At 55.4% G+C, this 15,713-nt stretch overlaps 1 protein-coding gene across 1 annotated transcript; it reads right to left on the bottom strand.

The window, feature by feature from the left end:
- Window positions 1–268: 268 nt before the first annotated feature.
- Window positions 269–15,643, bottom strand: IP6K3 (inositol hexakisphosphate kinase 3). Its single transcript, XM_039565349.1, has 7 exons — window positions 15,349–15,643; window positions 11,919–12,115; window positions 8,151–8,519; window positions 4,377–4,596; window positions 3,130–3,302; window positions 2,319–2,494; window positions 269–1,652 (listed from the first exon to the last, which is right to left on the bottom strand). The coding sequence occupies exons 2-7, from the start codon at window positions 12,034–12,036 to the stop codon at window positions 1,200–1,202; spliced, it is 1,509 nt and encodes a 502-aa protein (XP_039421283.1). The 5' UTR covers window positions 12,037–12,115; window positions 15,349–15,643; the 3' UTR covers window positions 269–1,199.
- Between the last annotated feature and the right edge of the window lie 70 nt (window positions 15,644–15,713).

Below are 15,713 nucleotides of genomic sequence, written 5' to 3' on the forward strand. Positions count from 1 at the left end.
GTCAAGCAATAATGTGAACAAGAGTCTTCCCAGGTGGACTCCGGGCCAAGCAAAATACACAGCTGGGTCAAATGTCTTAAATTTTCCAGCTATAAATTACAGCAGCTCCCCAGCTTTCTGCTGTAAATCCAAGTGAAGAGTCTCCCTTGGGATCTGGTGTTCAAACCTGTGGAAATAATGACTCTCTTAAAAAATTACAGGCTTAAACAAAGGATAATGTACCTCAAGGATGCTGCAGGAGGGAAAAAGAGATGGACAATGGTGGGAGTTACTTCCACAATTTTATTTATATCCCCACTCCCCGGTAGCGGAGTTCTGTAGCTCTATTCCTTGTGCAAGGAGTTCTCCTTCAGGTTTCCCACACCATGCAGGAAGGAATTGCATTTGTTCCATCATCATCATCATAAAATCTGTCCACAAAAGCTGTAAACATTATTTTTAAGAGTCTTTTGTGACTGTCTCCTTCAAACACGCACACGCAGACACGCACACGCAGTATTTGTATCCAAGAATTTCTGGGTGACCTTTGATGTCCAGTCCCTGACTCAATCTCACACTTCTTTTCTTTTTTTTTCCTGCTTTTTTTAAGCAAAAATCCCTTGATGTGAACGTTTTTTGTGGCTGATAGCTGACAGAGTCATCGCATTCCCGTACTTCCAGCCCCAGTGGAGCCTCTTTCCTAGAAAATCCGTGGAAAATTCCCCTGTTATAACCCCACAGGGATGAAAGCTTGGCGAGGTGCAGCTCTTGGTCTGAGTGTCTGAATATGTGCACAGAGAATCCTGACCAAGGGCACTGGGAATGTTGGAGGAGCAGGAGCAGAAAGGGAAGCTCCATCCGTTCGTTCCTGCCCCAAAGCCCCTCCTCCCGCTCGGCTGCGGGGCAAGCAGGTCCTGGTTTATCATTAAGACTCTTCCCAAGTAATGCTTGCTTTGGCTCACAAATAAATCAAGGACAGCAGTCAAACCAGAAAGGAAAATAAATCTTCTGATGGATGGCAGAGAGAACAGATTCTTCCAGCTCTCTGCTTTCCACGCTTCAGTTCAGTGACAGCACACGGAGAGTTCTCAGCACTTCCCGAGTTATCCGTGCTCGTTCCATGCCACGTCCAGCAGCTGGAGGGTCCTACACAGCCAACCCCAGGCGGGATTTTCAGGGCTATCGGTCACTAGGAAATCCAGGCCGTTTCACAGAAATTCTCATTTCCCTTCTGACAGGTTCTGAAGGATTTTGATGAGGTTCTCCAGGCCAAAAATGTAGCCCTGGTCCGGCCCGTCGTGCAGGGTGGGGTTGGCATTGCTCTTGGAGCCTTTGAAGGTGGTGTGGGCAAAGTCTATCATCCTCACATCCACCCGGGAGGGGTTCGTGCCGTGAGTTTTTGGGAAGGGGAGGTGATGATCCGCGCTCTCCTTGTGCTCCTGTCCGTCGTAAATGATGAGGAGGGAGCTGGAGTAGAACCTGTAGGAGCTTTGCTTCCTGATCACCGAGAGCAGGGCCTTGAGGCGCAGGATGATGGGCTCCAGCAGGTCCGTGCGCAGCTGGTTCCCGTTGCACAGGAACTGCCGCAGGGTCTGCCGGAATCCCTCCGGGGAGAGCTTCCTCCCGTAGTATTTGTCTTTGCACAGGAAATGGCCAGTGTCTGCTTGGTAAACCTGGAAGGGAGAGAGGAATAATCCATAAAATACCTGAGTTGCAAGGGATTCACTATGGCCACTGAAGTCCAACTCTGCTCATAGGAAGATGCCAGAGATCAGAAAGGGACGTGGGTTTGGACTTTTTATATTTTGCTTTCTGTGTGCCTACGCTCGTTACTCTCATAATTATCCTTCAGGCAGGGTTTTGAAACCTGTTTGGGAATAGTGAGTGAGGGAAATGGCTGGTTTGGGTTTCCAGGAGGGAGGGTGGGGATTTCCAGCAGGAGAAATTTAGCCCAAAATGAACCCCTGGCTCTCACAGCTCCAAGATGGGGCAGCTCAGTGAAAGCACGAGTGGGGCAATGTGGTGCTTTTTGGGGTCTTTATGGGCAGCAGCCAAGAGCTGAGCAGGAATCTGTGTGTCAAAGCAGCTTCTCAGATGGGGTAAATGGTTCCAGCTGCTCACACTGGTGGCAGTGACACAGAGAAAGGGTCACCCTAAATGTGCCATATCTGACACCCTCTCTGAGAGGACACAGAGCCAAGTGACCACTCCTCACAACCCATGTTTGGGGAGAAGAGAGAATAAAACCACTTCAGTTCACACCAGCCAAGAACCCCTGGAGACTCCAGCTTGGTTCCAAGCCGTGTGTGGGACACACACCGAGGGGATGGAGGCTTTACCTGCATCCCGCAGATGCGCACGCCCAGCGATGCCGAGGTGCTCTGCTCACATTTCTTGATGTGCCGGGCTTTCTTCTCCTCCGAGGCGTCATCTCCGTGTTGCCGAGTCCCCATCTTCAGGTCCAGGATGCAGGGATAGCTGTACTTGGACACGACGTTTTCCAGCAGGAGAAACTCTGAGCACGAGTTAAGGGAAACCCGATACTTATAAATTCTAATTGAAAGAGGCCTTAAATCAAAGCAACTGCTGACACTCTCCATAACAGCTCACAACTGTAATGAGACTTTCTGAGCCAATTTCTCCGACGTGTCATTGCTATGGGCCTCTCGCTGCCAATTCCAGTTAATTTACTGTACTACAGCCCTACCAATTAAAGCCCCAACAGCTCCATTCTCCGGTGACACCGTAGCCCTGGGCTGTCACTCCGACACCTTCCCTCGGTACCGAGCTCGCTCCGGTGGGTGGGGGAAGTTGTTAAACTCTATTACTCACATGACTGGTGGGTAATGAAGTGTAATAGGGAAATAAAAGGCGAGGCAGCTGCTAATTCCTGTATAGTTGTGTTTTTAAATGCATGCCAAGGGGATCCTTGACTTCTGCTGAGAACTCTTTATGGGAAATGGGTGGTTTTTTTCATTTTTCTTTTTTTTTTTTTTTTAAACAGCAGCAGAAGATAACAGAGAATATTTCTTATCTTCCCAGAGTCTGTGCAGAGGAGGGGATGCACCCCCCTGCAATAAACCCTACATTGATTGCCAGCTGTTACTTGTAGCCAGGACTGTGCTGGAGGGGAGAGAGGAGAAAGGATACGCTGAAGTTTGTTCTCGTTATGCTTGGAGGACATGCGGTTCAGGTGCTGCCGGTGACAGTGCAGTCCCCAGGGGTTGTAGCTCTTCCTTTCTGGCTGCTTTCCATTTGCATCTTCCAAAAGGGAATCTGTGTGGTACTGAAGGTCTGTCCTCAAAAGCTTCTTCCCAGGGCAGCTAGACAAAGCACACAAAGGGACGCGTCGGGTTTATGAGCTCCAGAGGAGAATATTCCCTTCCCTCTTTTTTTTTTTTCTGTAGAGCCTCGAACTTGATAAGGTGGATTTTCAGGGACTCTCAAAAGGAAACATATTGATCATGGCCAACCTGCAGAGATCCTTTGTTACTCCATAACAGTAATTTTCAGAAAGCCAGCTATTGCTGCCTGCCAATACTTTTTTTCATCATAATTCAAAGTGGTTGAATTATAATTTCATGGCTCCCATGAAAAGCCATTCACAGCCCCAGCAGCCAGGGATCTCTATTTATCCACCTAATGGGCACAGCACAGGCAAATGGTCCAACAATGGGAATGATTCCCAGTTTGGAGGGGCTGGCTCCAAGGAGGGGAGGGAGGGACAGAGTGATGAGGAGATCTGTTCTCCTGCGGGGTCATTCCTTGGTCTCGCTCATCCCAACTCCAGCACTCCCATCACTCCAAAGGCAGCGGCTCCATGGCAGGAATATTCCACCTTCAGTCCCAGCTGGCCCAGGGCTGCTCTGAACCAGTTTGGGATGAAGGATGTCCTGCAGAAAACCTCAGTGAAAACGGAGGTGCTGGGAGCACTGGGTGCCTTAATGGGAGAGCTCTGGGATGGGGCAGGATGGGGTGGGATGGGATGGGATGGGATGGGATGGGATGGGATGGGATGGGATGGGATGGGATGGGATGGGATGGGATGGAAGCCCCTCTGTTGCCAGCAGAGGGACATTCCATGCTCAGTGACTTTTCTCCCGGGGCCTCCCTCTCCTGGAGCATGCTGTGCTCCAAGGAATGGGGTTTAGAGCAGAATTTGAGGCAGATATTTGAGCAACAACATCCCAGATCCACCCCACTCCGTCCCCACACCAGGGAAGAGCAGAACTACACACACAGGGCTTGGCTCTGCTGTTCTGCACCTCAGCTGGGCACTGCTTTTGCCTTGAACCCAGAGCTGGGCCACCAAACCCCTCCCAAACCCCTCCCAAACCCCACCCCAGCCCAGTGGCAGATGCCAGCCAGGAGGTTTGCAGGGAGTGACAGACCCTCACCTGTCTTTGAAGGTCTTGGTGACCTGGCTGTGGCTCCACTTGACGAGCCCGTGCTCACTGCTGGCACTGGCCGTCCACTTGCATTTGTGCCATAGGGTGACCGCGGGGTCACCGCCGGCGCTGTCCAGGCGGCCGCAGCTGTCCGGCTGCCCCAGGCCGGGGCTGGCGATCAGGGTCAGGTTGCCAAGGCTGTCCTTCTTGAGGTGCACGGACACGATGCCTGGACAGAGGGGAAAACAAACGAGCCAGAGATGAACTCATGGGGTAGCACAGAGGCCTGGCCACCACCTCGCCACCACCTCATGTTTTTGGTGGCCTTTTACTGATCCCACTCTGATTTCAAGCCAAATAAACACATTTAGTCTGAGACTCTGGAAAATACTCTCAGGATTTTCAAGTGTTCCCCCTCTCGAGGCTCAGTTTGAAACCTGTCTCCTCTGAACCCCACATTCCTTTGTCCCCCACCCTTCTGGGCTCTGCTGTGCCCCGGGTGACCCAGAAAAGCCCCCTGCTCCAGATCAGGAGCTCTCAGCTTATTTATCACAAGGGATTTAAGTGCTTTTTAAAGAGCACAAGACTGGAAACACTTTTCATTGGCAGGAAGCAAAGGGAGGGTTGGGGACAAGGCATTTTCCAAGGACACCCAGCGTGCCAACTGCTTCCTTTAATTGGAGAGCCCAAGGAGCAGGGCAGGGATGTGGCCATGGGCTGGCAGTGCTGCCCACACATTGTCGTGGTCGTGTCCTTCCCCCAGCACCAAGGACCAGCACCCAGATATCCCACAGAGGGCTGGCTTGTCACACGTCCGGTGTTCGTGTCCGACAGGGACCAGGACTGTGACCGGAGGTTGTTTTTTTCCACCCCGAGTGCTTAAAACACCATTCTGCATTTGAACATTCCAATTTTCCCTGTCTCTGACAGGAATCACAGGGCTCAAATGCCAGCCAGTCCACCAGCCCAGTGCGAGCCCATCCCTGGCACGGGGCCGGCTGTCTGTGCGTCTCAAATGACAGCGCAGGAATGGCCACGGATCGCTCTGCAGCCGGCTCTGACCTTTCTGGGAAAGGCTGATAACGCCACTCCGCTCCCGCAGCTCCGCAGGGCCGCCTGAGCCTCCCCACGCTCCGGGGGCGTCGGTAGAGCACGGCCCTTTAGGTCCCAAAGAGGACAAGGACCAGGGGCAGGGCAGTGGGACCAGCACGAGCAGCACTGGAAAGAGCCCAGCTGGGGACACAGGGAGCTGGGCTGGATCCAGCTGTGCCCAGGGGCTCTGCTGGGCATGTGGGGAGCTGGGCTGGATCCAGCTGTGCCCAGGGCACCCTCACCAGGTCCGCTGGGCATGTGGGGAGATGATCTCAGCAGCTCAACAAACAGTTCTGCTCTCCCAAGCAAAGGTGCCAAAGCAAATAAACGTGCAAAGCCCCTTCTTTCCATTTCAAGTGCGATTACAGTGAGCAAACACCGACACAAGGCTTTGCCTCCTGTGCCAGCCGGGTTCTGCTGGCTCACAGGGGTTTCCCCACCTGAACTGTCCCTGCAGCCACCCCTGCTGGGCTGGAGAGCCCATCCCTTGCCGGGTCCTGCACCCCAAAACCCTGGGTTTGGATGCTTTTCCCTCCCTTTGCTCACCACAACCATTCCTGGGCCCTTTGCTGTACCATCAGCATTTTTGTGAACGGGCTAGGCTAAACAGGCTGAGGTTGCACAAAAATGGGGGGAAATCTACCCAAGCTGCTCTGCCAAGGGAGCTGAGGGGCTGCAAACCTTCATTAGGAGCAAGGAATATTTTTAGTCCTCCCAGCCCTCTGTGGCGAGCTCAGGGAGTTCCATCTTTCTCAGGCTCCAGCATTATCTTTTCCCTAAGTCCCATTCTTAAAAAATCCGTATTTCTGAGATCTAACAAATCTCCTCTCAGCCTGGATGCCTGCTTCAGATTTTCAGGGGATGTAGGCAGGGGAAAAGAAGAAAAAAAAAAGCCAGTGTGTTTTGCCTAAATCAAAGCCTTTTTCATTTTAAAAAGTCACTGGGAGGCGACCAGAGCCCTCGATTCCAAACACCATAACCTTAAAAACTGTCCCAGTTCCTGGCTGCAGTCAGCAGGGCTGTGCTCATTTGCATAGTGCTGACGGGCTGGCCCCAAAAAGCTTATATATAGCGTGCAAGTAAGAGTTGTTAAATATGAGCCATTAACATGAAAATTAATGGGGAGATTTTCAAAGGCGAGAACCGAGCGTTAAATTGGAAGGGAATGTGATCCTCTCCCCCCTCCCAGCTGGAAATTCAGCCTTCAAAAAACCTACAGCTCAGCCTGAAAAGTGCTTTTTGTTTCCCGGGGTGGTTCCACGGGGGTTTGCACATGTCCTGCCATGACCTCTGCATGGCAGACACCCCCCAGAGCTCCTCCTTTGCTGCAGCGGGCAAACATCTCTCAAAAACCTTTGGGTGCCTGTCTGTGCTGGCCTTTGGTGTCACTGACACCCCAATCCCCCTCCTGCTGGCACCAGCGAGGAGCCAGAGGGTATTTCTGGATGCTGTCACCATGCTGGTGGCATCCCAGAGGCTCTCAGGAGGTTTCACTCTGTAACTCTGCCCTGGTGGGTTTATTTTTGTATTTACAAGCACATTCATTTACTGCTGAGGGCGATGGGAACCTGAGCAGAAGTGGGCTGGAAAACAAGCCCAGCATCCCCCTGAGAGCTCAACTGGGGCAGGCAGGGCCTTCAAAGGGGATAAAAGTCGGTCTCAAGGTCAGCAAACTGCCTGACATGGGTGAGGTGAGCAGGAAAAGCCACGGGCTCGGGGTGAGACTTGAATGGTATTTGATCCCCATTGTAGCAAACGTCACCATTACACAGAATGTCCCCATGGCACAGAATGTCACCATTACATAATGGTCCTGGGGCTGTTGCCACAGCCCAAGAATAGAAATGAGGTACGTGGATACGTGTGAATGGGGGATGGAGCCACCAGGATCATCCCCCTGGGTGCTCCTCCCCCTCATCATCCCCATGGGAAAGCGTTGCACCTCTTTCACTGCCTGGCAGCAGGGCTGGGACAGCCAGGAGAGGAAAAAACCCGTGAGCCCAATGCCAGAGTGGAGGAGAATTGTTTTTTAATTACCCCTCATCATAAAACTCTCAGGGATTTGAAACAGGAGGGGAAAAGACAAAAAGGTTTGAACAAGCAGGGCACCCCTGGACTGGTTAAACTGGGACTGTCCAACAGCTTTATCAGCGAGGGCCCAGCGCTGCAGCACCAAACCCCGGCTCCTGCCAGAGGAAACCACTCAGAGGAAACTTTTCTCCCTTAAGCATCTTTTTAATATTGTCCCATAAATCTGCAGAGGCCCCTGACTTTCTGGGAAAGGGAGAGATTGGGCTGGAAGCGCATTGGAGCTGTGGCTGACTGAGCTCTTTTCTGTAACACCGAAGGACCAAGAGATATTTTAAGTTTTTTACGTGACAACCGAGCTTCTCGCCTCCCCCAAAAGCCAGGGTCAGGAGCTTTATGAGCAGCACAAGTCTGGCAGTAAAAGCAGAAAATACTGAGGGGATAAGAAAGAGAAGGGAGGGAGGATATCTTTAAAAAATACTGGTGCTGCTCTCCCAGTGCTGCTTTCCAGGGGCTGGGCTGAGAAATCCAGCTGGGAATGGGGGCAGGGATGGGGCAGCAAGCGGAGGGATGGGCAGGAGAATCCTCTGTGCCTAGAAAGGTCTCACCTGCAGCAGCTGGGGATGCTTTTCAGGAAGGCGAGTGCTCTGTAGCTCCCCTTACCTTTGTACTGAGGCGTGAACTGTCTCATGGCCAGGGGCAGGGACTCGTAGAAGCTCAGCTCCTGCGACACCAGGGGCTTGCAGATGGTGTGCTCGTCGTAGGTCAGCATGCTCATGTGGCCGCCCACCTGGTGCACGAAGGGCTGCAGCAGCACGGCAGCCCTGCCCTCGCCAGGGCCCAGGGGGCTCTGACCCACCATGGTGCCAGGCACAGCCCGAGCCCCTTCAGCAGCAGCACACGGAGGTGGGAAACACCGGCTGGGGTGGGCAGTGCTGGGCCAGTTTTCACTCACGCTGGGACGCTTTTCACCCACTCTGGTATTTCCCCCACGCTGGGTTTTCCCCCACGCTGGGCTTTCACCGATGAAATCTGCAAAAAAAAAAAAAGAGGGAATTAAGGAATTAGAGGAGAAGGGTCACCCAGCAGCCGGGTGGGGATGAGATCTGTCAGTGCCCAGGGGCTGGCAGGGAGCCCCAGGCTGACACACAGAGTCCAGGAAAGCCCCAATTTCAATGTGTTGGGGACAAGCGACAGCGATCAAGAAGAGCTGTGAATTAAAGCAGTGGCCTCATCAAGGCAGCAGGATGAGGGATTCCTTGCAGGTTACTGACACCCTGCACTGATGCTGTGCAACAGCCCCAGTTTGTCCCACAGACTGTGGCAGGACGGTCCCAGGCCTTCCCTTGGGCATTCCCTGCACAGGAGCGTTGTTACAAAGCCCCTGCACGTCCCCAGGCACTCCTCTGCCCTACAACGCTGCGGGTGGGGTGAGCAACAGTTTCTTCACCTTCCACAGAAACCTCAGTTTGGGCCATTCCCTGGAATTTAACACCGGAGCAGCAGCGGGAGCATTTCCTTCCAGGCTGACACACACACACGGGGGGATGTGGATGTGTCACACCAGCACCCACAGGGTTCACACCCAGCTCTCCACCCTGCCCTGCACCCAGCAATAGATCCATGCCTGGTTCCAGAAATTCCTTCTTGATTCTGACAGCAACAAGTCTCGGCTCTAAAGCAGCGATGTAGTCGTGGTACGTCCTCAGCAGCAGCACCCACCAACACCCACTCCTTCCCTCATTCCTCACAGGAAGCCCATGGATGGCTCTTGGACATCAGGAATTGAATCCCACAGGCACCCAGGAAGACAAAAAGGAGCTGATGTTGGTGCTGGAGCAGCCTGGCTTCACACCAGAGATGGACGCTCCACATCCCAAATTCACAGGGATGGGAAAAAAAGATTAAAATCATCATTTGAGGATGGGTCCATGTGAGCACAGGCCCTTTCTCCTGATTGCTCCAGCTTCAGCACAACCTGGGGAGTTTTGCACCCCGTTTTTGCCAGCAGAACCCCAGTGCAGGGGACAAGAATGCCTTTGGAAGCTCCAGTTCTGCCAGGAAAGCCTCCAGGATGTGCTGCCAGGTGAGCAGCTCCACCCCTGCCAGCCCCACGGGCCAGAAGTGACCAGGGCAGCGCTGTCACCCCTCCTTGAGCAGGAACCGGGGAGCAGCAGAGGGATGGTGGCACCTCCTGGAGGCACCCGGAGCTTCCCATGGTGGGCGCGGGCTCTGCGGGAAGGGCAGCTCGGGCTTTCCCTGGAGCCAGCGCTGAGCCGGGAGCCGGATCCGCTGGCACACAGCATGTTCCCCATCCTGCAGCGAGGAGCCAGAGCTCAGGAGGTGGACTCGGTGATCCTTCTGGGTCCCTTCCACCTCTGTGGAAAATCTCCCCTGCCCCTCCTGCTGGGATTAACCCCCAAGGAAAAAACACCTGGCGCAGGTGCCCGCTTTGTTTCCCACCTGGAGCAGTGGGATGGAGTGGGCTGAAGGCAGGGAAGAACCACTCCCACCTCCGAACGCACCAGCAGCTCCCCAGGGTGGGGTTTTTCCCGTCCCATTATTCCTCTTTGTGGAGGAATTCCTGCTCTACAATTACCTTCCCCGGAGGAACAAAGCCAGGCCCCCGAGCCGAGCGCTTTCCAGCCGGGAAGAAAGCGGCTCCTCCGAGCCTTCCCGGGCGGTAATAAAAGCATTCAGCATTTTGTTAAGTTGTGGCAATTTTTAAAGAGGATTTTCTGCCTCAGGAGCCGCAGGTTTGTTGTGGTTTGTTTTGTGCGGCTTTCCCCCCGCCTCTCCCCTTCCTCCCATCATCAAAAAGAAGGAGAAAAGCCAAAAGCAAGCGGATTTGTCATAACACCTCTTTGGAGCAGGGAACAACACGACTTAAATCCTTTCTTGCTTCCGAGACAGTCCAAGGCTGAGCCTCAGCTGACACAACCCCCTGACAGCTCTGGCAGCCTTGGCATTGCGAAGGGACTTTGGGAGAAAAACATCCACAATTTGATAAAGCTCCGAATGTTTCCTCCCAAGCCAAACTCGGCGCAGGATTTGCGGTAGGAGAAGGAGGTTCTTTTCTGGGAGTTTCTGCTGGGAAGCAGCTCATCCATTCGGAGCAGATAAATGTTCCTGCAAACACTGAGCTCCCCTGAAACAAGACACTCGAAATAAATCACTTCCACTGGCTCAAGGTATCGCAAATGCCAAGAGATATTTACGTCACTAAAAATACACGGAACTACAGATAAATCCGGACCCTCCAAGCAAAACCAGAATCCGTCAGTGTTTTTCCCCCAGCTAAAGGAAAAGCAGCTCAGGTGCTGCAGGTGGAGGTGAGCCAGCAAATATCGGGGAAGGAGAATGTGGAGGATATTCCTCTGCATGGAAGAGAAACATTCCATTCTCCAGGAAAGGGATGGGGATTGGGAGAAACCACGGAAGGTGTCCCTGCTCCTGGCAGGGCTGGAGCTGGATGAGCTGTGCCCCAGTGTTGGGGACAGTGCTGCTGCTCCCCTGGCACTGTCACCTCCCACCCCTGCTCCCAGGCAGGGCCAAATGTCAGAGGAGCCTCAGCTGAACAGGTTTTTTTATTCCCAACACCAAACTGAGCCAAAAGGAACCAGGCAGATTAAATTCTCTAAACTTTGAGTAGCACCTACTCCATCCCATCCCATCCCATCCCATCCCATCCCATCCCATCCCATCCCATCCCATCCCATCCCAAACAGGACTCGTGTGGCCCCAGGGGAAATGCACAGCCAGGCTGAGCTGGCTCCTTGTGGCAGAAACACCCGGGAATATTAAAATGCAAAACCTCTCTACAAACAAGATCTCCGTGCACAGGCCCTGCTCCCAGTGTCACACCTCATGGCCACTGCCCTGCTCCCGGAGCATCCCAGAGCTCCAAAGTCAGCTCCCAAGCACTGCAGGGGCTGCAGGTTATTTTCTTTTCTTCACTAAAAGGCAAGAAAAGAACATGGCTGAGATGTGTGTGTGCACAGCTCCCAGTGCTGGAGCTCACCTGGAGCCCAAACCAGCTCTGAATGGAGCCCCAGAGCTGGCACCTGGGGCCACCACAGACCCGGGGCCATCATGGGCTCGGTGCCACCATGGGCCCAGTGCCACCACACCCCGCAGAAAAGGGCACAGGTTGTCTCACCCCCCTGCCCACTTTCTCCCTTCCACAGCACCTCCCTCCCCTCCACTTCCCATCCAAATACTTCCCAGCCATTCCGTGAGCGCCACGGAGAACCGAGAGCCACCAGCTCCAGGGGCACTCCAGAGGTTCCCACCAGCCCCGAGCGCTGGCTGTCCCTGCTGCTCCCGTCCCTTCCCGCCAGCCAGAGCCTTCCTGACAACATCCCACCCCCCTCCAAAGCCGTGTCCATCCTTCCCCATCCATCCTGCCCTGGAATCCGGCCCGGACCTCACCTGTGGGTGCCGGTGTCCGCCGGGGGCTGCGGCCGAGCCTCGGGGCGCTGCCTGTGCCGCGTTCCTTGCTGCTTCTCACTGCGGCTCCAGAGGGAGGAATGAGGGAACATTTGGGCATGGCCCGACTGCGTCGGCGCTGGCAGGAGCCCGGAATGTCCAGCTGACATTCCAGCGGGGCTGTGCCATGGAGAAACACCCTGGGTGGGACGGGGAAACAGCCGCGTGAAGGGCTCGGAACAGAGCGAGAGGAACCGGCCGTGTGCTCCAGCTGTCTTGGGCAATCGGCTCTCCAGGAAAACAACTGGGGATTTGTCCATCTGTTTTCCTCGGAACTCCCCCTCAGCTTGGCCCCCAGCGGGTTTGTCACCTCGCTGCAGAGTGGGCTGACACTGGGAGAGGCCTGGAGTTTCCCAGAGCTCCCAAACCAGGGAAAAACACCCCAGGGAGATGCAAGAGGAGAGGGGTGCTGAGAGGGGCTGGGGGACACCAAACCCCTCTTTGTGGCAAAGAAAAGGCATGGGCAAAGCAGGGCAAGGCCGGGGTTTGCCCAGAGCCGGGCAGGAGGTGAGCAGATCCAGAGCTCCGGCCCTGCCAACAACCTCGTGCTGGGAAAAGAGACACGTCAGGGCTCAGGAGCCGTGTGGGGAATGGAAAAGTCCCAGGGAGCTTCCTGCCAGGGCCACGCTGTCCCCTGCAGCCACTCAAGGACAGCGTGTGCCCCCCCGGCCCCGCTGTCCTGTCCAGCACATGCCAAGGGCTCGTGCCAGCCCCTGCACCCCAAAAAAATGGGATCTACGTGTTTTTTAGGGAATCACAAGGAACATCCAGCCTGGGCAGCAGCCAGGACAAGGAGGGGACGGTGCCCACTCTCACCCCAGGTCCCCAGCAGGAACTTGAGGACTTCAGCAAAGCTGTGCCCAGGCCTGGGCCCCCCAGGGATGCCATGGGGGAAGTGCTGGGGAAGAAAACCTCGCGGTTGCAATAAGGATTGGTGGATGTGGAAATTCTCAGGAGGGGAGAAAACAGGCTCAGGATGAGCAGAGGGATCGAACTGATGGTGGGGGCAGAGGCTGAGATTAAAGACAAGGATGAAAGAAAGACCCAGATTCCCAAGGCCTGGCTTCACTTTGCTGCGTGTTGGAATCTGAGCTCAGGAAAGCGCTTTTTTATTTGGGGTTTTATTTTAATAAGGTTGGTTTGGGAAGGAGAAACAGCTGATCTGAGCACTCTGCACAGCCAGACGTGGGGGCTTTTGCTTCTCCTTTCTTCTGTCCCCCGAGCCCAGCTGGTCTTGGTGATTCCTCCTCCTCCTCCAGGGCAGACAGGGCAGGGCAGGGCTCCAGAGCAGCTCCCCTCCCATGCCCAGCTGGTCCCAACATCCTGCACTTGTTCTGTCCTTCACCTGCTGCAGCCCCCAGCTCCAACAGCCCCCAAAGAGCAGCCAAGCCAGGCTGCAAACCCCAAACGCGCCAGGCTTTAAATCCAACCATCCCAGAGCTGGTAGGAAGGGGCCAGGCCCATGCCGGGGGTCCCTGGGGCTCAGTGAGAGCAGGACTGAGTGCCCAGGTCTGCCTTGGGGCACTGGGGAGCCCAGCACAGACTCCTGGCAGTGCCCACCTGGCAGTGCCCACCTTTCCCCATGGCAAAACCCACCTTCCATCCTAGCAAAGCTCACCTTCCATCCTAACAGAGCCCACCTGCCAGAGCTTACCTTCCCCCCAGCAATGCCTATCTGGCAGAGCCCACCTTCTTCTCTGGCTGAGTCCACCTGGCAGTGCCCACCTGGCAGAACCCACCTTCCATCCTGGCGAAAATCCCCTTTCCCCATGGCAGAGCCCATCTGGCAGTGCCCACCTGGCAGAACCCACCTTCCATCCTGGCGAAAATCCCCTTTCCCCATGGCAGAGCCCATCTGGCAGTGCCCACCTGCAGAACCCACCTTCCATCCTGGCAAAGCTCACCTTTCCCCATGGCAGTGCCCACATGGCAGAGCCCACCTGGCAGAGCCCACCTGGCAGTGCCCACCTGGCAGTGCCCACCTCCCCCCTGGCAGAGCCTGTCCCTCTGGGTGTCTCCCGTGTTTCATTCCCGTGCCGGGGAGAGCCGGGCTGGGGCCGTGTCCCGGCACTCGGGGCAAACGGAGGGTTTTGGGTTGGAGCGAGAGCCCCGCAGGGTCCCGGGGCTGGGCAGCCGCACAGGTAATTAGTGAGCTTCTGCTAACGAGCAGAGCGCTCCGAGGGGAGAGAACATAGCCTCGGATTAAAGCTGTGCTAATTAGGAACTAATTACGGGCACGGCCATGTTCCCACCTCGGCCAGGCTGCGCCGCAGTCCCCGCTCCAAACCGGTCCCAGTGCGGCTCGGGGGGGGACCCTGGCAGCGAAGGGAGCCTCGGGGGAGCCAGGGCTGCTCCCCCGGGATTCCCTGGGCAGGGCCCCGGGTGTTGTCCCCATCAGAGGGGACATCCCGGGGGGCTCCGCTGTCCTGCTGCCACCCGCGAGCACATCCCAGGGAGCTGCTGCTCTGCCAGGAGCTGCGGAGGGGAATGTGGCGGTCACCGAGCCCACAGCCTGCCCTGGGCGAGACCAGCTCAAAGCCAGCGGTTTCCATGACCCGCTGGGGTCTCCTTGCCTTGGAGGGGAGTTCAGACGCCCGTGGGCTTTGCACCACATCCCACCGACCCCACAGGAGGGTTCCTACAAAAGCAGGGCTGCTGGGCAGGCCTGGCCCCGTGTGGGGACAGGCCTCACCTCGGGGGTGGTGACACAGTGAGGGTCATTCATGGGCATCCACAAACCCCTCCTGCAGCACCTCCCGTTCCTTAAAGCTGGGTGGAATCACGGATCAATCCCAGTGATGGCTCTGGGATGGATGGGGCCATGCTGGAGGGAGGCACCTCCGGGCAGGACTCATCACTGGCTGTGCCCATCCCTCCCCAGCTCCCCTGGATCTCTCCAGGAGAACCGGCCCCGTGCCCTGACTCTGTGCCCATCCATAAGGTGCAGCATCAGCTGTCATGTCAGCAGCAGGGAAAACATCCCGTGGGAAGGGCTTTAAATGGAAGCAGGAAAGGAAAAGATAAAGAGCTGGTTTCATTTTGGAGCCCTCGTTTGGTCACGTTTTTCTCCCTGACAGGGAGGGGATGCAACGGCTCCATCGGAGAAGTTATTTATAGAAATATGGTTAATTATAGAAATTTATTTTGCAAGAAGGTTGGCTCTGGTTGGCAGTGGGGGCTGGGAGGGAAGCAGGGCAGGGGGGAAGAACCTGCTATTCCCAGGAAAATGCCCAGTGTGGCGTGGAACGGGGCTGCTCTGCCCTGGAGAGAGGAGATGGAAGAGGAGACACTGTGGGGGTGACAGTCACAGCCACCAGCAGACACAGTCAGCCCCTGGCACATGGAATGACTCCAACCAGCACCACTTCCTCACCTTGAACCGATGCCAGCTGTGACTCAGCAACCTCACCTGGGCAAAGGCATCGCACCAGGAACGCGGGGCCTGAGGAGACGCAGCCTTTGTTCCCAAATTTCAGCAACAACTGCAGCCAGAGAGGAGGCAGCTCCTGCTGGCCACGGAGCCTTGGAGCCACCCCCCTTCCGGAGCCACTGGAAATCCCCTTTGTCACCCAGAGCCACAGGATGAGCCGAGTCAAACCAAACGTGAGTCACCTCTTTCCACACAAGTCACACAGAGGGAACGATTCCTGCCACGCCCAAGGATTTGGGAGAAGCTGGAACTCGACCTGATCCAAGCAAAAGCACTTGGGACAGTCTGGGATTTCTCAGCACAAATAA

Source organism: Corvus cornix, chromosome 26 (genome assembly GCF_000738735.6).
Source record: "Corvus cornix cornix isolate S_Up_H32 chromosome 26, ASM73873v5, whole genome shotgun sequence".
NCBI lineage: Eukaryota > Metazoa > Chordata > Aves > Passeriformes > Corvidae > Corvus > Corvus cornix.